This window comes from Bubalus bubalis, chromosome 4 (genome assembly GCF_019923935.1).
Source record: "Bubalus bubalis isolate 160015118507 breed Murrah chromosome 4, NDDB_SH_1, whole genome shotgun sequence".
In the NCBI taxonomy this organism is placed as follows: Eukaryota; Metazoa; Chordata; class Mammalia; order Artiodactyla; family Bovidae; genus Bubalus; species Bubalus bubalis.
This window is the reverse complement of record NC_059160.1, coordinates 87885421-87907105: the sequence shown is the minus strand read 5'-3', so window position 1 is coordinate 87907105 and position 21685 is coordinate 87885421. Positions and strand designations below refer to the sequence as shown.

General features: G+C 50.2%; 1 protein-coding gene across 1 annotated transcript in view; it reads left to right on the top strand.

The window, feature by feature from the left end:
• Positions 1–21685, top strand: part of VDR (vitamin D receptor) — a 57957-nt gene that overhangs the window by 4041 nt on the left and 32231 nt on the right. Inside the window, exons 2-3 of the mRNA XM_006059446.4 lie at positions 17864–17945; positions 21360–21507. Of these exons, the coding sequence (XP_006059508.1) occupies positions 21362–21507 (146 nt within the window). The 5' untranslated portion in view covers positions 17864–17945; positions 21360–21361. The remainder of the gene's footprint in view (positions 1–17863; positions 17946–21359; positions 21508–21685) is intronic.

The window sequence follows — 21685 nt, the reverse complement described above, 5'->3', positions numbered from 1 at the left end:
CTCCTTGAGGACTGTGTGCAAACACTGTCTACTGTGGCAGGAAGGAAGTCATTCTCATCATTGGCAAATGTAAAGGGCAGGTGAAGACCTCTTGGGAAGTCTTACCCTTTGAAACAACTTGTGGGGAGGGGAAAGGAGAGACCTCCTGGGGTGGCAGGGGTGGCAGGCTGGTGGGTACATGGCAGGAGCCAGAGGCAAAAATAGCAGACTCTCGAGGAGTCTGAGCATGTGTCATGCCTTTGCAAACCTGCTGGGCAGGTCCCGTGCCGAGGAATAGACTGAGCAGTGTTCCCAGAACCAGATGCCACACAAAGTCCCCATTCTGCACAGGGGAGAGCCCTGGTCCTGAGCAGGGCGTTGGCAGCCACACTGGCGGGAAAGTGTAGCGTGGGCAGCACCCTGGAAAGCTGCTCCTCTCACTGGCCTTCTGAGGACAGGTGTGACTTTCCAGGCCCTGTGGAGCACCCACGAGGCCCAGAGCTCTGCTAGTGAGATGCTCAGTGTATGCCACCTGCTGGCACTGAGGCTGTAACTCCAGGAACAGCGACTCGCCGCATGCTTGGCTCCATGATACCAGGTGGGGCACGGCCTCCCAGACCTGCCAGAGCCTGTAATGTGGGAACCACAACCAGGTTCCATTTACAGATGGGAGACCAAGACTCAGGGAGGTTGAGCCAAGGTGACACAGCTGGTGAGTGGGAGAGTCAGGACCCACACTGGGTCTGTCTTAGCCTCCGGGCAACCTGACACCTCTGTTCTCAGCAGGCGGCCGCAGGCATTCGGGGCCTGCCTTGCACATCGTACGTAGGCCTGCAGAAATGTTCCTGAGTGGCAGATTTGGACTTACACACCAATCTGAAGGAGGTGACCTGGGAGTGAGTTCAGTCTGCCCAAAGGTTACTCTGGGGACAGTGGTCTCTCAGAAGAAGTCTCCCTCTGCTAGAGCCTCAGACCTTGGTGCCTGTCCCACTTTCTTGGGTTCCTTACTTGGGTAAAAACAGCAGACAAGAACCCGTGTGGAGAGACTGCATGGATAAAACAAGACTTGGATGGTCTGGAAGGCAAATAAACTCAATTTCAAACAAGTCACTTTATTGGTGAGCATCTAAATGCTAAGTCTGCCAAGGAAGAAGAGACCATTGTCCCATAGGTCAACTGGGAGCTAGTCTCACTTTGTTTACCTCCTCCTCTCCTGGCTGTCCCTTAAGGACACTCCTGGACCTACACACGTGGAAAGAGAATTGGATTCCAGCCTCACCTGACAGCCTCTGCCAGACACTGTGCTGATTACTCTCCTTGTCTCCTTTCATCTTCCCAGCTTTTCTAGCTTTTCTTTGAATTAAGTTACTAGTACAGTAAGCCCCCTACATGCTAGTGAATTCTGTTCTGAGAGCACATTAAGTCCAATTTGTTTGTAAGCCCAACAAAGTTTGCCTAGGTGCCCAACTAACAACAATCAGCTATATTGCACTGCACTGCAATAGGTTTATAATACTTTTCACACAAATAATATATAAAAAACAAATACGAAATAGAAAGAAAACCTTTTTAATCTTACAGTGCAATACCTTGAAAAGTACAGTAGTCTGGTACAATGGCTTGCTGGCATACAGGGACTGGCATTGAGTGAACAGGCAAAAAGAGTTACCAACTAGAGGAGGGAGAGGAGGTGGGAGACAGTAGAGCTGAGGGATCATCAACAATAGGAGATGGAGGGCAAGCTACAACTCCAGTCAAGCCTGATATGACTGGATATGCAAATACACATTCTAATCTTTGAAAGTTTACAACTTGAAGGTTCATATGTAGGGGACTTACTGTATTCTCTCCAGCATGTATATGGAAAACCAAGCTTTAAAGTAAAGATGCAGTAACCTGCCCCATACTGTTAAGTTTACCCGTGATTACCGTTCTATGGGCTTCCCAGGTGGCTCTAGTGGTAAAGAACCCTCCTATCAATGCAGGAGATGTTAGAACCTCAGGTTCAATCCCTGGGCAGGGAAGATCCCCTGGAGGAGGGCATGGCAACCTGCTCCAGTATTGTTTGGAGAATCTCATGGACAGAGGAACCTGGAGGGCTACAGTCCATAGGGTTGCAAAGACTCAGACACGACTGAAACGACTTAGCACGCATGCAGGCACTGATTTACACCGTGTGCCGGTGTTGGGCCTGGCTGTGCAAACCACTCCAGGCACCAGAGCCTGGAGACAGTAGGAAGCACTCAACCTGTCCTTCAGTGGGATTCTCAGAGTTTCTTGGTGAATGAATGAAATCTCAGGTAGTGTTATTAGCAACCTCGTAGGACAGGAGAAACACTGGATTTGAGTTAGACACACTTGGGTTTAAATTCTGGCTTTGTCACTTTGTAGCTTGTGACCTTGGGCATGTTTCTTGGTCTCTCAGAATCTCCGTTTCCTTTTCTGTAAACTGGAAGGAGAGTAACTCCCTTGCAGAGTCGTGTGAGGATTACAGATGATACAAGCCAAGCACTTGGCACGAAGTAAGCCCTGGAAGAGAGAGTGTGTGCAGACACTCAGTAGATATGCGCTGAGGTTTACCTACCATGTGCCAGGCACTATGCAAGACACTGGCAATTTAACAGTACAAAAAGACTCTTGCAATTGTTCTAAATTTACTAGACCAGAAACTCATCATTGTGAGAGGACGTTTTAGAATCCAGGAATGGCTAAACTCAGACTGAGTAACTTGATTTCTCTGTCATTGATGAGCTTAGAAAAGTTGTTTAGCTTCTCTGGGGCTCAGAGTCTTATTTTTTTAAACTAAATGTATCACATACACAAGAGTACAAGTAGTCCTATGTACAGATTAAAAAATAGTGTAATGTATGTGGTACCTACCACCCAGGTTTGAAGTGGAACAATTTCAAAACCTTTTAAAACCCACTTTCCTCTTCCCTTTTACATCCCCTTCCTCACTCTACCCACCAGCAAAACTAATATGAATTTTACTTAATGGGTCCTTGGTTTCCTTTGCAAGTTATCATCTCTGTTTGTTTTACAAACAATGTGTCTTTTGAGTTTACATACATGTGTGTTATCTGTGATGTGCTTTTTTCACTCAGTCTCATGTTTCTGAGATTCATCCATGTCGAAGCACACAGATATGTTGATTTGTTTTCACCACAGCGTCGTATTCCGTTAAGAATATGCTGCAATTTGTATCTTTCCTCTTGTTGATGAACATTTGGGCTCTTTCCAGTTTGGGGCTATTACGATCAGCTAATACTTCTGGGAATATGCTCTGGTTGTCTTCTGGTGCGTGTGTAGGCACTTCTCTGGGCACATGGCATTCCATGTCTGGCACTACTCTATAGCTCCAGCTGTCTTCCACAATGGTTGTACCAAAAACACTCCTTTAAGTAGCAGATAAAAGTTCCTATTGTTCTCCATCCTTTTTAACACTTGATATAATCTTCATTTCTAAAAGGAAGAAGTTACACTAGGTGAGCTTCCAAAGTCCCTTTCGGCTATAGTAATTGTATACTTTTCAACCTAAGGAGCTGGTTTCTGGCTTTATGCATGTGCTTGTCTGATGTGTTGTGCACAGGTGGTCCTGTAAATGCCACAGCCTGACTCTGAGAGCCCCATGCAGGGTCCCCAGGTGCAGCTGAAGCCCTTCCTCACTGGGCTTCCGCCAACAGTGGGGGATGGGTCTGGCGGCTCCACATCCTCCCCACCACCTGGGGTTTTGTTCACTTCAACCAAAGGCTGATATCGGGGCTGAGAACATACTAGATGCTCAGTTAATGCTTCCTGAATTGCCTTCCTGCCAAGTGGATTGGGAGGGATGGATATTTTCCCTGAGCACTGATTTTAAGAACAAGACGTGGAAGTATCAGAATCGTGTGTGTGCTGGCTAAGCAGAGCACATGGGGCTGGGAACAGTGGTGGGATTTACAAGTGTCTCAGGCTTCTTGATCATTTAAAGACTCCAAGTGAAGTGAATTAAAGTTAATAGTCTCCACTGACCAGCTGTTCAGAGTCTGGCCTTGTTCTTTGACTCTCTAACTTGTCCGATTGGAGAGCAGGGAGTATCTGGAAGATGAATTGAAGAGAACAGAGGCAGTGCCGTGTGGAAAGGAGCAAAATGCCCACAGAGAACCCCTTCCCCTCCCAAGGGTTGAATATTTTGCCTGGGGGAGGATGGGTGCTGGTTTAAATGGTATTAGATGTACTCAGTGTCCTGGCAGCTATATAAACAGCCAGCTGCCCACCCACCCAGCCACCCACGGAACAAAAGAATGTGGCTGGTTGGGCAGTTGCATGGGCCACCCCAGCCCACAATCCTGTAATTACCCATCTAGTCTGTGCCTGTCAGCTCCAGAAGCAGGCGGGCGCCTGTGCCCTGGGCCTCATCTTGGTCACCAGGCCCAGGCTGGGCTCTGTGGCAGGGCCCCGCCTATCCTCAGCCACCCCCACCCCCAACTCTCCCTGAATGTCTCTCTCTACGCCAACCTTTGACCCTTTTGAGTCTAACATATTATATAATAGCTGATAATTATAATAAACCAAACGGTTACTATAATTTTATATGTTCCAGGCACTGGGTTAAATGTCTTTCATGCATCTTCTCATGTATGCATCTCAATAATCCTGTGGGGTAGGTAATATTGTTATCCCCACCATACAGATGAAGAAACTGAGTTCCAGGAAGTTAAAGGGCTAAATTTCTTGCCCCAAACCACCAAACTTCCAAGTGAGAGCTAGAACTTAAATTCAGGTCTTTCTAAGACCCGACGTGTGGTTATTCTTCCCCTGCCCACCGCCTTTCCTGCACAGGGTCCTGTCTCCCCAAGCCGGAGGGAGCGCAGGCTCCTCTGTCTCCTCCCCTACCCTCCCCTTCCCATCTGAAGAGGGCTGGAAAGAGGCAGCAGGGGGTGCCAGTGGAGGGTGAATGGGACAGTTCCAGGCTGGCCAGGGTGATGCTGCAAAACACCTTCAGGGCAGAGTTCTTTGTTCCAAAAGACTCTGAATTTCCGGACTTCTGCCAGAGGCGGGAAGTTACTTCTGCCCAGCCTCTCTGGCAAGCACGCCAACTTCTTGGGTGCCCTGTTAAGAAGTGGGGGATGGGCTGCCTCAGGTAAAATTCCATTGTAATGATTGCCATCTGAGATCTGAATGGCTTTGTTGAAATGGAATTGTGCTAACCTGGGTGTAGGGAAGAACTCATAAATGAGAAACTGGAGGTGAAATGGAGTTAATTTCCCCCTTAGTGTCTCTCAGTAAGGCTCTGGGAGGGCATAGAGCCTAGACAGAGAAGAGTCAGATGCATTCCTACTCTCCTTTGAAAGCCACGCTCCCCAGTAGCAGGGCAGGGTTGGGAGGGGACGAGGCTATGGCTGTTCAGTTGTCCATTCCCCGCATAGTGCTGTGAGAACTGAACTCAAGAACAGAACTGAATCCCATGTCCAAGGTGTCATCACTCCACGTGACACCTAAGATACCTAACTCATCACAGATATGCTTAATAGTTTATTGGGTGGAGATAGGTTTGTAGGTAGACTGGGTCCCTTAGGCTAAAAAGGACAGTTGAAGGACAATTGCTTCATGCGACTAAAACATGAGGTGAATCCTTCCAGTTATTGAACAGTTTGCATAACAACAAACACCAGCACTTACTGAGAAGGAGCCATGCACCAGGTGCTGTGCTGAGCACTTTACACACATCGTCTCATTTAATCCTCACAGACAAATGAGGTAGGCATTGTTATTTTTCTCACTGGATAGGTGAGGGAACAGAAGCTTAGAGAGCCCAGGTCATTGGCTCTGGTCACACGGCTGGCAAGGAGGGAAGGCAGAGTTTGCACCCAGGCAGGCTGCCTGGGCTTCCCTGGTGGCTCTCAGATGGTAAAGAATCTGCCTGCAATGCAGGAGACCGGGGTTTGACCCCTGAGTCTGGAAGATACCCTGGAGAAGGGATTGGCTACCCTCTCCAGTATTCTTGTCTGGAGAACTCCATGGACAGAGGAACTTGGTGGGCTACAGTCCATAGTGTCGCAAAGAGTTGGACACAACTGAGAGACTAACCAGAGAAGGCAATGGCACCCCACTCTAGTACTCTTGCCTGGAAAATCCCATGGATGGAGGAGCCTGGTGGGCTGCAGTCCATGGGGTCGCAAAGAGTCATGTTGAGCGACTTCACTTTCACTTTTCACTTTCATGCATTGGAGAAGGAAATGGCAACCCAATCCAGTGTTCTTGCCTGGAGAATCCCAGGGACGGGGAAGCTTGGTGTACTGCTGTCTATGGGTCGCACAGAGTCGGACATGACTGAAGCGACTTAGCAACAGCAACAGCAGAGAGACTAACACACAGGCTGCCTCCCAGAACCTCTTTGCTCAACTGTCTCCCTGACCACAGAGCTCAGCTGTCACTGGGGTCTGGTTCCAGGGATCAGAGCCAGGTGGGTAACAGCGAGTGCAAACCCTGGTGGGATGGAGTGGAGGGCACAAGCCTGTTCTAGAGAGGCAACCCCACTTCAGGCCAGCAGGTTGCCTGGAATTGCAGAACAGTGTGGCCAAAATGTCCCTTTTTTTTTTAATAGGAAGCTGGACACCCAGATTTTTTTCAAAAGTGAAATCTCTCTATTTTTTTAAACATTGACAAGTGACTTAAAAATGTATACTCACTGGTGGTGATGGGGAGGGGAGTGACAAACCGAACTCATTCATGGTCAGGTTTAGCTTCCTGTGTATCCTCTGGTAGTTTCTTTTAACAGATGACTGTTACCTGGAGGGGGACTAGGAAAGACCTAGTGTGCACAGAATTCATTACTAATGCCATGAGTGATCCCTCTCCATGGGTACAGTCCCATTGCATGATACTTCACAATGCAGAGTGCTTCTTGGAGAATAATAATGAAACCTTTCCATCTGATAGGCCTTGAATGAATCCTCCCCTTTCCTCTTTATCTTTCTCCCTCTCTCCTTCCTTTTCCCCTCCTTCCTCCCTTACTCTGTCTTCCCAGTCAGATATTTTTCCTATAGATATTAGAAGGAAGGTTCAGTGTAGAGAAAACAAAAGTTTCCTTTTCTTAATGGTCAAAGAAAAGATCTTGAGGCCAAAAAAAAAAAAAAAAGTGGCATTTTGGGGTTGGGCTTGGCAGTCAATGAATGATGCTTATCAAGCCTGGTCTGAAACCCTACCAGCACTGCGGACTCTCCTGGGCTGTGAGGATGTCATGCTACTTGCTGTCTTGTGACCTCACGGAGAAAGGCTCACTCTCCACATGTTACACTTCAGAATGTTTTCACAGCCTTCCACTGTGCCCCTGAATGTAGGCTTCCTCCCCCTCTTAAACACCTGGGAGAAGAATTGTAAACTAATAGCCAGCGTTGGTATGAAATATAAAGGTTTTTGTAACATATGTTTGAATCTCAGCTGATACAGCACTCCTGTAAGACAGGTGAACAGATATAGAACCCCCTTTTTGAGGCTTGGTTAAGTAGCAGTGTTTGATATTTTTTCCTTCCATTCCATAAGAGAGCAGTAGCCATGAAGGCCTGCAACTCGGAGTGCAGGAGCCCCTGGCTCCCCCAGGCCTTCCCTTACTTGCCGCTCTAACTTCTCACCTGATATCCACAGGTAAGGGTGTGCGGTAGAGGGGACAGCCAGTAAGTCCAGAGCCCCTGACTAAGGTCTCCACCTCCCTGAAACTCCCACTCCATGGCATGGGCATGGAGAGGGCCCTAAATCAGTGGATAGCAGGAAGCCAGCCTCCTCTCCACGCCTCCCTCCACTGCCTGTCACCTTGAGCCATTGTTCCCCAAGCTGGGCAGAAAATAGCTCACTCCAGAGAATTATTTTTATCTCTGTTAAACTTCAATCCTAGGCTCCTGATGAGCCTGGCTGCAGAATTGTTTTTCAGGCCAGGGGGAGTTCTGGGAAAAGTGAGGGGTCAGGGAATAAAGGGGAAGCAGTGGTTGGAGGGGTGCCACCTCTCCCCCAAAGGACCATGATGACCACAAGCACCGGCCCTCTTCCCTAGGACGCTGCCCATTGGGCAGCCTGACTGGAGGCCGACAGTGTGCAGCCTGCCCAGCCAGCTGGATGCTGTTTCACTCATGGCTCCTTTCACCGAGTGCAGGCCCTGAGCGGGTCCAGGGCTGTTTGCCTCTGCCCAGAGTGTTGAGTGAAGGTAGTGGAAACTCTGTTACATGGCGTGGGGGTCCAGGTGGGCAGCTGGGGGGCTGCAGACAGCTGACTGCCAAGGAGGGAAAGAGGTTTTTGCATTGGAGACCTGGGCTCAGCTCCTCCCGTGCCCTGAGGCAGCACCAAATGGCACAGTTCAGTTCAGTTCAGTCACTCAGTCATGTCCAACTCTTTGCAACCCCATGGACTGCAGCATGCCAGGCCTCCCTGTCTATCACCAACTCCCGGAGTTTACTCAAACTCATGTCCATTGAGTCAGTGATGCCATCTAACCATCTCATCCTCTGTTGTCCCCTTCTCCTCCTGCCTTCAATCTTTCCCAGCATCAGGATCTTTTCAAATGAATCAGTTCTTCACATCAGATGACCAAAATATTGGAGTTTCAGCTTCAGCATCAGTCCTTCCAATGAATATTCAGGACTAATTTCCTTTAGGATGGACTGGTTGGATGTCCTTGCTGTCCAAGGGACTCTCAAGAGTCTTCTCCAACACCACAGTTCAAAAGCATCAATTCTTCAGTGCTCAGCTTTCTTGATAGTCCAACTGTCATATCCATACATGACTACTGGAAAAACCATAGCCTTGACTAGACGGACCTTTGTTGGCAAAGTAATGTCTCTGCTTTTTAATATGTTGTCTAGGTTGGTCATAACTTTTCTTCCAAGGAGCAAGCGTCTTTTAATTTCATAGCTGTAGTCACCATCTGCACTGATTTTGGAGCCCCAAAAAATAAAGTCTGTCACTGTTTCCACTGTTTCCCCATCTATTTGCCATGAAGTAATGGGACCGGATGCCATGATCTTAGTTGTCTGAATGTTGAGGTTTAAGACAACTTTTTCACTATCCTCTTTCACTTTCATCAAAGAGGCTCTTTAGTTCTTCTTCACTTTCTGCCTAAGTGTGGTGTCATCTGCATATCTGAGGTTATTAATATTTCTTCCAGCAATCTTGATTCCAGCTTGTGCTTCATCCAGTCCAGCATTTCTCATGATGTATTCTGTATATAAGTTAAATAAGCAGGGTGACAATATACAGCCTTGATGAACTCCTTTCCTGATGTGGAACCAGTCTGTTGTTCCATGTCCAGTTCTAACTGTTGCTTCTTGACTTGCATATAGATTTCTCAGGAGGCAGGTCAGGTGGTCTGGTGTTCCCATCTCTTTCAGAATTTTCCAGTTTGCTGTGATCCACACAGTCAAAGGCTTTAGCATAGTCAATAAAGTAGAAGATGTTTTTCTGGAACTCTCTTGCTTTTTCCACGATCCAGTGGATGTTGGCAATTTGATCTCTGGTTCCTCTGCTTTTTCTAAATCCAGCTTGAACATCTGAAATTTCACGGTTCACATACTGTTGAAGCCTGGCTTGGAGAATTTTGAGCATTACTTTACTAGTGTGTGAGATGAGTGCAATTGTATGGTAGTTTGAGCATTCTTTGGCATTGCCTTTCTTTGGGACTGGAATGAAAACTGACCTTTTCCAGTCCTGTGGCCACTGCTGAGTTTTCCAAATTTTCTGGCATATTGAGTGCAGTACTTTCACAGCATCATCTTTTAGGATTTGAATTCGCTCAACTGGAATTCCATCACCTCCACTAGCTTAGTTCATAGTGATGATTCCTAAGGCCCACTTGACTTCGCATTCCAGCATGTCCGGCTCTAGGTGAGTGATCACACCATCGTGATTATCTGGGCAGCACTGAATGGCACTCTGTGCAGCAAATCAGTTCTATCTTTGCCCCAGGTACCAAAGAAAAACAAGGAAGAGGAAGATGGCCAAGGGGTAGGGGTTGGGGAGAGAGTTTTAGTTTGGAGAGAGTTCAAGGGTTAAGACAAAAGCTGCTATTTCCTACCACTTTGTGGCCCCAGGGAAGAATCCTCCAGTGGTTTGGCCTGAAACAGCGAAGCAAGAGGGTTATCTTCAGTGATAGCTCTAAGGGCGATCAGCAGTGAGCGTGGACTTCTGGACTTGGGGTACGGGCTGGCAGGTGCAGGGACTTCCTCCACGCGTCCATGGTTCGAGCTGTTTGTGACCGTCGTGCGTGAGGGATTCCTGGGAACAAGGAAGTGACTGTGTGGACTGGGAGACAGGAGTGAGCCAAGCTGGCTGGTGGACACAGGTCTGGAGACCGGTCGGGTGTGTGGTAAGTCAGCTCTCCCTGTGCCTGGCAACCGTACCTGGCTGCCCTAGACAGACTGATGCATTAAATAAGGATTGGCTGGTGATATGCCGCTGAGTTGTTCACAGCTTCCGTCTGCTCTTGTTGAACCTTTTCTTCTCTCTTTCGGCTTTCTCTCACATTTTCTTGTTTAACTGGGCTGGATTTTCCAGAATTCTCCCCTCCACCTTTCCTTTCCCACACAATTACTGATGGTCTTCTTCCCAGGGCAAAGAGTCAGTGCAGAGAGGCCCGCTGCCCAGCTGACCCAGGGGTCCATTCTCCATGAATCATAGAGTAGGAGGCCCGTTTTTACTTCCTTCACAAAACTCAAGGTTGATTCAGGTTGGAACGGGAATCTGAATGGAGTCTGAAAGTCTTTGGTTGCAAAATACCACTGCAACAATTTAAAATTCCTGGTATTTGAGAGTCAGCGGGTTTACTAGAAGAAATAAATACTCAGTAGTGGAAAGAATGGAATTTACTTCCGACTGAAATGAGTGTGGTTGGTTGGTTTCTTTCTTCCTGGTGCCCCCCACCAATCCAGCCAGCCATATAGAACTAGTTTCTCTGCCTCCAGCATGTTCTTTCCCTTTTGCCTCGAAGACTTTGCTCATTCGGTATCACCTGCCTGACCTCTCTCTACCCTCTCACCACTATCTTGTTAGAACTATGGTCCTTCCTGTCTCAGTTGGGAGACAGAGAAGTGACATCCTCTGAAGAGCTTCTCTGTCTCTCCAAGACCAGGCCAGGTGCTCCCCCACCTGCTCCCATCACACCTGTGCTTACCTGCTTTGCAGCCCAGATCTGAGTTGAAGATTCCTGTCTTTTTCTCCCTGTAGACAGTAAGCTTCACAAGGTTGGGCCTCTGTGTGGCTTACCATGGTGTCTCTGACTCCTTGTGTAGGGCTTGCTGTATAGTCAGTGCTTAAAACCAGGCAAGGGTCACCATCAGAGATAAGGCATCAGAGACCAGAACCAATGGCCATCACAATGAAAGGCCAAGAAGAAATGCCATGGCCTCCCTGCTCCTCCAGTAGGATCCCCAAGAAGAAGTCTACACAGCAGGATGGCTGGAATTCTGACCAGACTGAAACTCTGGAAAAGCTCTCTGGAGGACATCATTCTACATGGGAACTGAGGAGCAAGTTGGGGGTGACTAGGCCTGCCCTTGAAAGTAAACGGGAACCTCCCAGCTTGGCCTCTTCCTGAGAAGCCTCAGGAATACAGGAGGAATGTTCACCTCCTTGCAAATAATGCTGAAGACAGACAGGATGTCTTTGGGTAAATGAGGCTTCCCTCATGGCTCAAATGGTAAAGAATCCGCCTGCCAATGCGGGAGACCCAGGTTCAACTCCTGGGTGGGAAAGATCCCCTGAAGAAGGGAATGGCTACCCACTCCAGTATTCTTGCCTGGAGAATTCCATGGACAGAGGAACCTGGCAGGCTACAGTCCATGGGGTTACAAAGAAGCAGACACAACTGAGCGACTAATACACACTAACATGGGACTCGACATGGGACTCGTGGAGAGTTACCCAGCCCTGCCTATCTCAGAGAACCTGGGGACCCTCGTAGATTTCTGACACAGGCCTCAGAATCTGTCCTGGGATCCATGAGTGGTTTTCCAGGGCTGCCAAGAGTGGGGAGCAGTCAGGAGTCCAGGCCCACTAAATCAGAACCAGCCCAATGCCTAGGTTTGGGGCCATGACAGAGCCACTGGCCTCTGCAGCCTTCTGCTGCCTGCAGAGGGGCAGGAGTGGGGCGAAGAAATGCCACTGCCCTGAGAACAGACAGGGATGCCATGGTATGCTGAGCCAGTGTCCCACTGAGGAGAGAACAGATACTTGATAAGCCCTGGACGACGAAGGAGGTAGGAGAGAGACTCCGGGTGAGAGAGGAAAAGGACCGGCAATGAGCAGAAGTGATTAGTAATTGGTGACACTTTGGTAGCCACGGTGTCATCTTCCCTGTGGAGGAAAAGTCCAAATGTGTAGTTCAGCTTCTCTGCTTGTTGGGGAGAGAAGAGAGCAACCCATTCTCCCCGTCCCTAGCAGCCAGATTTTTGGGAGCCACAGCCAATGGGTGGGGTGGTCGGTTTTTTCCCAGTTAAGAAATGTGGCTTTCTGGGCAATGTTTGTTTGGGGTGGGGCTTTTGGGATCGAGAGCAGACTTCCTGACCTCTCTGGGTCCTGAACTCTTCGTGGCTGTACCAACAGTAACTGCTGTAATAATGAGAGCAAACATATAAATCTCTGGTGTCCTGGGCACCGTGCTGAGTGCTGCGTGGAGAATTTGGTCCCCGTGACCGCCTGAGACCCGGGAGCGCTCACGTCTCTATTTGTAGATCAGGACATGGGGAGGGGTTCTGGAGGAAGCGGGACGGTAGTCAGATGGCCAAGGCGTCAGGCTGGCCAAGTGACTGTGGAGCTGAGCAAGGGCTATGATACCAAGGATCCGGAATATCTTGCTTGGAGCTGGCAGGACCTGGGGCTTGGGTACTACCTTTCCTGCAGTGCAGGAAGAGGCTGAGTGATATAGAGATTGCATTGATCCCAGAAGAAAAGCAAGGAAGACCACTCGCTTCCCCTGTGGGGGTCTCAGTTTTCTTCTGCTAGGAAACCAGAGACACTGGGCTGCAGCTATGCACGGGCTGGTTCCCTATGCTTCACTAGTCACCGTCACTGCCCACACTTTCCGGAAGTTACCTGGAGAGCATTAATCAACCCAGAGATCTTGTTGACAAAGCTGAGGGCTGAGTTTCCACTGGAAAAAAAAGCAGCTTGCAGGAATAATTGTTGATAAGAAGTGGAAACATATCTAAGTAAACTATGAATCTCCTGTTCCACTGCCTAGAACCTCGTGGATTCCTGCCTGTGGGTCCTGCTCAGCACCAAGAAGCTGCCAGTTCTCCCAAGGATGACAGGACAGTCGGCCGAGAAACAGTCTTGGTGAATGTCCAGTAGAGTGGGAGCCTGTGGCATGGTTTCTGTGCAGTGACCCACTACCTCTTGACACTGTAGGGGTCAGTCAGTCCATGACCTTTATCAGGTTCTCGAGAGTGAGGTATAGTCCCCCAAAAGTTAATTAAGAAGCACTTTCAGAAGAAAAGTTATTCCTAAAACCGCTGGGTCATCAGCCACTTAATTTACCATGCTTCAGTCAGAAATTAAACAGTTTGATCCACCTCAACCTTGTTCCTAGAGCCACAGTGCTGGGGGTCAGCCTCCCCTGGAAATAGCTAAGCCTGAGACGGAGGTGGCAGAAAAGCTTGGAAGAGGCTATATAGCTACTCACACTCTTCCATAGGCCCTTTTCTTAGGCTGGAGGCTTCTTTCCAGGTGAAGGCCAAGGAGGCAGACACTGTCTGCACTGACCACCTTATTCACTGCCCTGGTGGGAATCATGACCATACCTGGGATGTGTATGAAGCCTAAATCAAAATGAAATGTAGCCAGGCTAGCTTCCTCTGCTTCTCCCCTGAAACCTCACTTGCATCATAAACTTTGCCGAGTTTTTCTATTTTTTTCATGACAATTTTCCAGCAGGTGAGGAATGGGTTACTTTTTCTACTGTGTGTGGTACTGTCATATGGTGGCCCTGTCGACCCCTCCTCAAGAGACCGTGTGGGAGTGGCCTGATAGATTCATCTTAGGTGGCTGTGAAGAGCTGGTCTAGGACCAGTAGTTGAAAACTCCTGAGGCTCTTTCATCTGTGCATAATGAAAAACTTTCTAGAGCCATCCAAAGAGAATGGGTTGGCCTGGGAGATAGTTCTCCAACAGAAAAGATATTTAAATACAGGCTAGAATATTATAGAAGGGATTTAAAATGGTTGGACTAGGTGATGTTAAGTTTCCTTTCAATCTTGAGATATTCTGAGATGACTGGTATCCATTGGGTTTTACTTTGGACATTGTAGTCTGCAGAATATAATTTCCAAACGCTCTCACCATGTGTGTGTGTGTGTGTGTGTGTGTGTGTGTGTGTAGGAACTGAGGGGATGGTGGGGGAAGAAAGTGTTAGGCCGAGTTCTAACTCTGCAGTGCACTTTCCTCTCCCCTTGCTCTCATGTCCACTCTGTTCCTCTCAGCTTCTTCTGGAAGGCAATGCTGAGATTGTTCTGGAAAAATAATGTGGGTATATGTTGGGGATGGGAGAGAAGGAAGAAAGAGCATGACCCCAACTGGCCATGAGACTAAGCTGAGCCTAAATTATACCAGATTGAAGAGATGACAGGTAAAAACTTGGGTAGGTCATACAGTGTTCGGCACTCTGTGGGCAGAGTTGCAAGGATGATGAAATGAAAGCAACAAGAAAAGGCTGTGCACGCATAAGCACATGTGCAATTGTGGCTGGCGTGTGCACAGGCTCACCCCCTCCAGAGACAGCCCGATGTGTGGTTGACTCCATGTGTGCCAATTTTAGGAAGAGAAGGAATTTTCTCCCCCTCTGCTGGGAAATCACATAGCTTTCCATTTCTTTCCAGAAGGAGAGGGAGCTTTGAGCTAATGTTCACAGTTAGAAAGCCCATTCTGATCAGTCCATTCCCAGCGCAGCTAAGCGGGGAGCCCGCTCCTGGGCTCCCAGTCCCCACAGGACCCTTGCAAGGGGCCACATCCCTCCTGTTCTTCCTGGGCCTTAGCATCTGAGGGTGAAGGGGCCTCACCTGTTCCTTGGAGGGTCGGGGAGAGAACACAGTGAAGAAGTTTCATTCCTGACTGATCTTAAGGCCTCATCATGGTGGGAATTTGGCCTGGGAGTTGCACACTTTCAGACCTGGAAAAGACCTTAGAGGTCAGACCTCTGTCCACTGCTTGGTCCTCCCAGAGTCACAGCTTTGCCGCCCTCAGGAGTCCGAGGAGGTTCAGTGACAGCAGCAGAGTTAAACCTGGCCCAGCGGCAAACTGATCCTTGTCTTATGAGGGCTCTGCTCCAGACACCCTGCAGCCCCAACCCCAGGAGATTGTCCTAAGCGAAACTCTGCCTGGGGTCATCCATCCAGCAGAAGCCACTGGAAGATGGGGTGCCTGCTGTGTGAGCTGCTGGGCAGACGTGTGGGAGAGGCGGTGGTTGCGGCTTCGATGACTGGAAGGAAATATGTTATCTCCTCATTTCTTGCTAACGCAGGGTCAGACCTGGGGTCAGACTCAGGCAGGGCTTTTGATGTGGGATGCAGAGCCTGGAGGAGTGGAAGCCAGGGGCTTTCTGCAGAGCTGAACCACTACCCCTCTGCTTCTCTGAGGCTCAGTGCTAGGGGCATGGGTATTTCTAAGGCAGGGGCAGGAGGGGGTGGCTCTGGGGACAGTCCCAGCAAAGGCAGTGGGATGTTCTCACACTCAGAACATGAATTGGGGTGGGGGTTGTATGATGTGGCAAAGGGGGTAGTATTAAGTTGTTTTTTTCCACTTGTCCTTTTTTTACTCTGTGTCTTTGCCCCACTTTCCGTGAACTTGGACCTACAGGACCATCTTTCCTATAAGGACCACCCAGCAGTGCAAAGTTGCCTGGGGAGGAGAGCTCCACCTTTTGATGGGGGTTTTTCTGGATGAAAAGGGTTGCCAGGATGAAGAGAGATCCTGGCTGATTTGGGAGCCTTGGGAAGAAAAGAGCCATGACATTCTTCCGTGGTGACCTGGGGATGGTCCTATCTGTTCCTCCCTGACTTTGTGGGGGTGAGGGGAGTCCAGGGCTTAGGGGGAGGAAACCACTGAGCTATGTCCCTTAGGAAAGGTGGCAGAGTGGAGATGCGGGGCTCAGCTGCCTCGGTTCAAATCTGGGCTCCAAAGATAATCATCTTCTCTGTGCCTCAGTTTCTCCATGCCTAGAGGTTGTTGTGAGGATTAAATGAGTGAGTGCACAGGAGGAATCTGGAGCAGGGCGGGAGTGAGTAGTAGCACCCCTGCCAGTGGTTATCACTGGGCTGGAAGAGTCGGGAGGAGAAGAGGGCCACCCTTTTTCGGCCATTGCAGGCAGCCCATCCTTGCCTGGTCCCTGGCTTCACTGCTGGCCTGGCCGTGGGACCCTGGGCAAGTCTCAAAGTGCCCTACCTGGAGTTTGGTTTTTCCATCTGTAAAATGGGACTGCTCTGCATCTTGCAGGACGGTTAGGAGGTTACATGAGATCCCAGGTGGGAAGCTTAGCAGTCTGGCACATGGTAGATACACACACACTTTCTCTGTAAGTTCAGGGATGGCGAGCTACTTGGATCTCAGATCTAACTTCTGAGTGTCTTAGGGGCTGAGGGCAGTGGTCTTTTCTATACCCAGTTGGCCCTCACCTCAGACTTCCTGCAGAGCAAGCCAGGAGTCGGGGAGATTGCCAAGGCTGTGGGGTAGGATCCTGAAGAGCCTGGTTGGCTGGGGGCCTTGGGCAGTACAAGCAGAGGGAGCAGAGGAGAGCCTGGGGGCAGTGGCAACATATCTGTGCCCTGCAGGTATCCTTCCTCCACCCACGATCCTTGGGAGAGGGTCAGCCATGTCCACGTTATCTCAGTAGGGTCCACTGACACTCTCCTCGAGTGTTCCTTGGGGGCACATAGGTTAGGGGGCTGGCAGTCCCAGGACTGAGCCCAGGTCTGGATGCTTCTTGGGCTGTCCCTCCCCCTGCCTAGGCGGACCACTAGGAGGCAGAGAAACAAAAGCTGAGAGTCTGAACCTTCCCCATTGGGGGGTTTGCCTTAAAGGCCTTTCCAGGGCTCAGGGTCAGACACCTGTGTATCTGTTATCTCCCAAGCTACTTCCTATTGGTGTCAGCGAAGGGGGGGAGTGTGTGTGTGTGTGTGTGTGCGCGCGTCTGGGTAGACAAGTAGCACTGGGTGTGGGTGAAGGTGGGAAGGTTGAAATTCGACCAGCCCCAGCTTGGTGACCCATCACACCACTAAGACCCAGAGTCTGGACACCAGAGTCAGCCCACCTTCAGCCTTCGCCAAGGCCGGGGGTGTTGAGAATGTCTGGGAAAGAGCTAAAAGTGGCAGAAAACATCCTGTTTGAAAGCCATGCGTTGCTGTATTTAACCCCTGCAGCACCTGCTCCACCTACACCCGGGCTCCACAGACCATACACCCCAGACACCTGTCTTTAAAGCCATCCCAAGAGGCCAGGTCTGACTGCACTGTCCCCAGCGCCCAGGCGCCGGTCTCTTTCCCACCCTCCAGAGCCTGCCAGACCACCCTCTGGCCCTGCTCCTCCAAGCATCCCTAAAACCTGGAGTGGGGGCCACGGGAGCAGTCGAGCTCCCGGCACCCTCTGCAGCAAGGAAGCTGCTTCCACCTGCCCTCCCGCTGGATGCTGCTCATGCCCCCCACCAAGACAGGGTGGTTCCCGGCTGCCAGCTGGACTCCTGCCCCTTCAGCCCTGCCAGTGATGACATGGCACGTCTGCCCCCAACAGATCACTTCTGTTTTCAGTCTCCATTCGGAGGACCAAAGTTCCTGGAAAGAGGCTCACATCCTCCCTAATGGGCCCTCTAGAGCTCCAGTGATGAGATCAACACAGGGCTGTACATAAAGCATTTATTTCCCTTTTTTTCATTTCAGAGTCCTTTTGGTTGGAAGCATCTGCGAACCCTCACAGAAGGGCACCCCTTGGCCTGACTTCCCTGTCCCCCTGCTCCTACAGGTGGGTGTTTCCTCCTCAGCCACAACCTCTGAGCTTTTTGTTTTTGAGGGGTGAGGCGGGCAGGGATGTTGAATGGGGGCAAATTGGAAGGCGGTGGTCAGAGGGAGGAAGAGATACTCCCTGCCTTTGTCAGATGTGGGTGGGTGCATCCTGTGTCAGCAGAGTCCACAGCAGCCTGAAGCTGAGACCCAGAGCTGGGCCCAGGTCGGGGTGGGGGCTCAGAGGGAGGGGCTTGCAGACACCCCGGCCAGGACCCCAGGGGGTCATCAGCAAGGTGGTATTTCCAGCCCAACTCCCATCTCCTTTGTCTCTCCTGCCCTCCACAGTCTCTCCCCTTCACTCCTAGCACTACCAGCTCTCAGGCCATAGATGCCTAGACCTCTTCTCCACCTCTGGACTCTGGTCCTGGGTTCTGGCTTCTTGGTAGCAGCATGTAACCCTAGGTCGGGCTGAGTTGTCTCTTAGTTCACCTGAAATTGTCCTGCTCACTGTGGGCCTCTGGCTGCTGGGTCCAGCCTTCGGTTGGGCCTAACCCAATGCCTGGGGCCCCACTCCGGGGGCCAGCAAGCTTCCTGACGTCACCCTGTTACAGGAAGGCACGGTTGCGGTGCTGTGTTGTCACATTCTGCAACTCTCTTGCGTCATCACATCTTCTGTGAGCCCAGATGATGCTGAATACTTGTTAGGCTGATTTGACCGATTTCCTTCCACCCCCACACTTAATTTCTCTTTTTTCCACCAAATCCACCAGATGTTGGCCTCTGAATGACACAGTCTGTAGCAATATCACCATGACGGGGAGTTGCAACATCTCAGCTGACCTAGGGTTAAGCCACAGGCATCCTAGACAGTTTCTCCTCCTGGGGCCTCTGGGGTCCCTGCCCACTCTCTGGATGTGTATGTCATGCTCCAGAAGCCTGGAGTCAGCATAGACTTCCTAAGGGTTGTGGGGACAAGGCTGAAAAACTAAGGGCACTCTCTCTTTTATTTTTGTTTTAACAATTAGGCAATGTTTTATATATACAGATGAGCATATAAAACAGATAATAGTATCTTAGTAGTAGTAGTAATGGGCTTCCCAGGTGGCTCAGTGGTAAAGAATCCACCTGCCAATGCAGGAAGCATGGGTTCAATTCCTGGATCTGGAAAATCCCCTGGAGAAGGAAATGGCAACCCACTCCAGTTTTCTTAACTGGGAAATCCCATGAACAGGGAGCCTGGTGGGCTACAGTCTTTGGAGTTGCAAAGAGTCAGGCAAGACTTAGTGACTAAACACACACACACACACACACACACACATACCCACCATAGTACCTACCACTCAAAGAAATTGAATATGGCTAGTATGTAATGCCTCTGCAAGTCCTCCCCAACCTCACTGCATCAAAAGTTTCTGTTAATCATTTCTTTGTTCTTTTTTTTTTAAAGTGTTTCTCTCTCTGTCTGTGCATGTGTGTATATAAAAACATTATAGCTTAACAAGTATCAACCTTGCTATGATTGGGCTGCGCAACAGGGTCACTGTTATTAAAGTTCCCAGGAAAAGAAAAGCTGAAAGAGAAAGTTGGAGGATCTGCTAGGTCTGTCTGTGATCAGGGACCCTCTACCTCTTCAGACTGACAGTACCTGTCCTTATCAGTCCCACTTCCTTCCTTTAGCTTAAAATTCTTCATGGATTATTTTTTGCAATATTAAGTCTTTGTTTTGTACATTTGGTAACTGCAGTCGCTGCTGCTGCTGCTAAGTCGCTTCAGTCGTGTCCAACTCTGTGCGACCCCATAGACGGCAGCCCACCAGGCTCCCCCGTCCCTGGGATTCTCCAGGCAAGAACACTGGAGGGGGTTGCCATTTCCTTCTCCAATTCATGAAAGTGAAAAGAGAAAGTGAAGTTTCTCAGTTGTGTCTGACTCTTAGTTGCTAGAGAACCTCAATGTTTGGACTTCTCTGGGCCTCATCTGTAACAAGTAATAATAGTAGTACTTGCAAGGGACTTCCCTGGAGGTCCAGTGGTTGGAACTCCATGCTTCTACTGCAGGGGGCACAGGTTCAAACCTCGGTCAGGGAACTGGGATGCCGCAAGCCGTAACAACAATGATAATAACAATAATAATGATAATAGTACTTGCCTCATTGGAGTGAGTTGGAGATGGACTGAAAAAAGACCCTCCTGGTCTTTGATGTACCTTGGCTCAGGTCAAGGGCCTAGTCATTGGAAAGAAGCTCGGAGTCCCCAAGGGCCCCTGGAAGCTACCTCTCTCAGTGGGATGACGTGGCACTGCGGTATGGGAGGGGGTAGGGTGCTTGGCCCCTCGCCACCGACTTTCTCACTTGATTTCCTTCTGTCCTGAGGCCAAGGCACTTAAACCTGTAGTGACCCTTGTGAGGACTCAGATAAAACTGGGAGGCAGCCCCGTCTGAAAGCTGTCACCAGGCAGGAGGGACTCCAGACAGCCCTGAGCTAGCAGCCAGCAGGATTGCAGGCAGCAGGTGAAGCCGAGGTCCCGGCTTGCCCAAGGGAAGGCTTGTCAGCTGCTTCCTCAGAAGACTCTCCCAGAGCTATTATATTTTGTCCCCTCTGTCTCTTTCCCCTCCTTCTTCAAGTGTGAAATCCATCTCTAGATGATAATGCCTATTTATAAAAGCAGCCTCTGAAAACAAAATTAGTTCCTGGTATACGACTCACATTACTCAGAAGGACGTTCAGAACAATGTGTTGAATTTACATTCAATAAATTGTAAGGGAGAAGGGGGAGGCGAAAGGCTTTGATGACCTTGGTACCAGGACAGCCAGGTCACCAGGCTGTCCATCCTGAGCCGTGGGGCTGCTTGGAGCTGGCATGACAGGGTCTGCTGTAGGCAGGTAATCTGTCCTCTTCCCCTCGCCCTCAAGGATAGAGGGGCTGAGGGTGTCCCTCTGTGTACAAGGCTGTTGGAGGCCCCCCCTTTTGGAGGGGACCCTGGGCAAAGAGGCCTCTGATCTGCAGCAGGTCCACTGCTGAGGTATAGCTGAGGCCAGTGGTGTGCGTATCATTCACAAGAACCTTCCTCACACCCAGTGAAGTAAAACGCATTCTTCAGATGAGGACAGTGGGACGCAGAGAGGCGGGACCCCTCACCCAAAGGAGCCCTGCCCATAGGCGCCAGACACGGCCTCTGGTCCTCCAGGCTTTGACGCCAGGCCACGCCATGAGCATCGCCACAGCGCCCCCTGCAGACGTGCTCCAGCCTGTCTGGGGAGACCCGCTTCTGCTCATGGCCGGCAGTCTCAGGAGGGTGAGCTGGTGGTACCCAGAGCCACGAAGGGAGGGCGCTGAGGATCCCACTGAGGACTGGGCCCTGGGGAGCAGCCCGACTTTGCTGAGCTTCCGGCAGAAGGGCTACCAGCGGCCTCATGTCCGCCTGCTGTTCTTGCAGCCATGGAGGCGACGGCGGCCAGCACTTCCTTACCTGACCCCGGCGACTTTGACCGGAACGTGCCCCGGATCTGTGGGGTGTGTGGGGACCGAGCCACCGGCTTCCATTTCAACGCTATGACCTGCGAAGGCTGCAAAGGCTTCTTCAGGTGAGTCCCCTGCAAGAGCGAGGAGTAGAGGGTGAGGAACAAGGTTTCCCGCAAAGAGACCCTGCGTGTTCTGTGTCTCCTTCCTCGCCAGGCCCAGAAACACTCCCGTTCTCACAGCCCCCTGGGGCTGTTTCTTCCTCCTCTGCCCTCAGCTCTAGCTGGTCCTCTGGCCCAACTG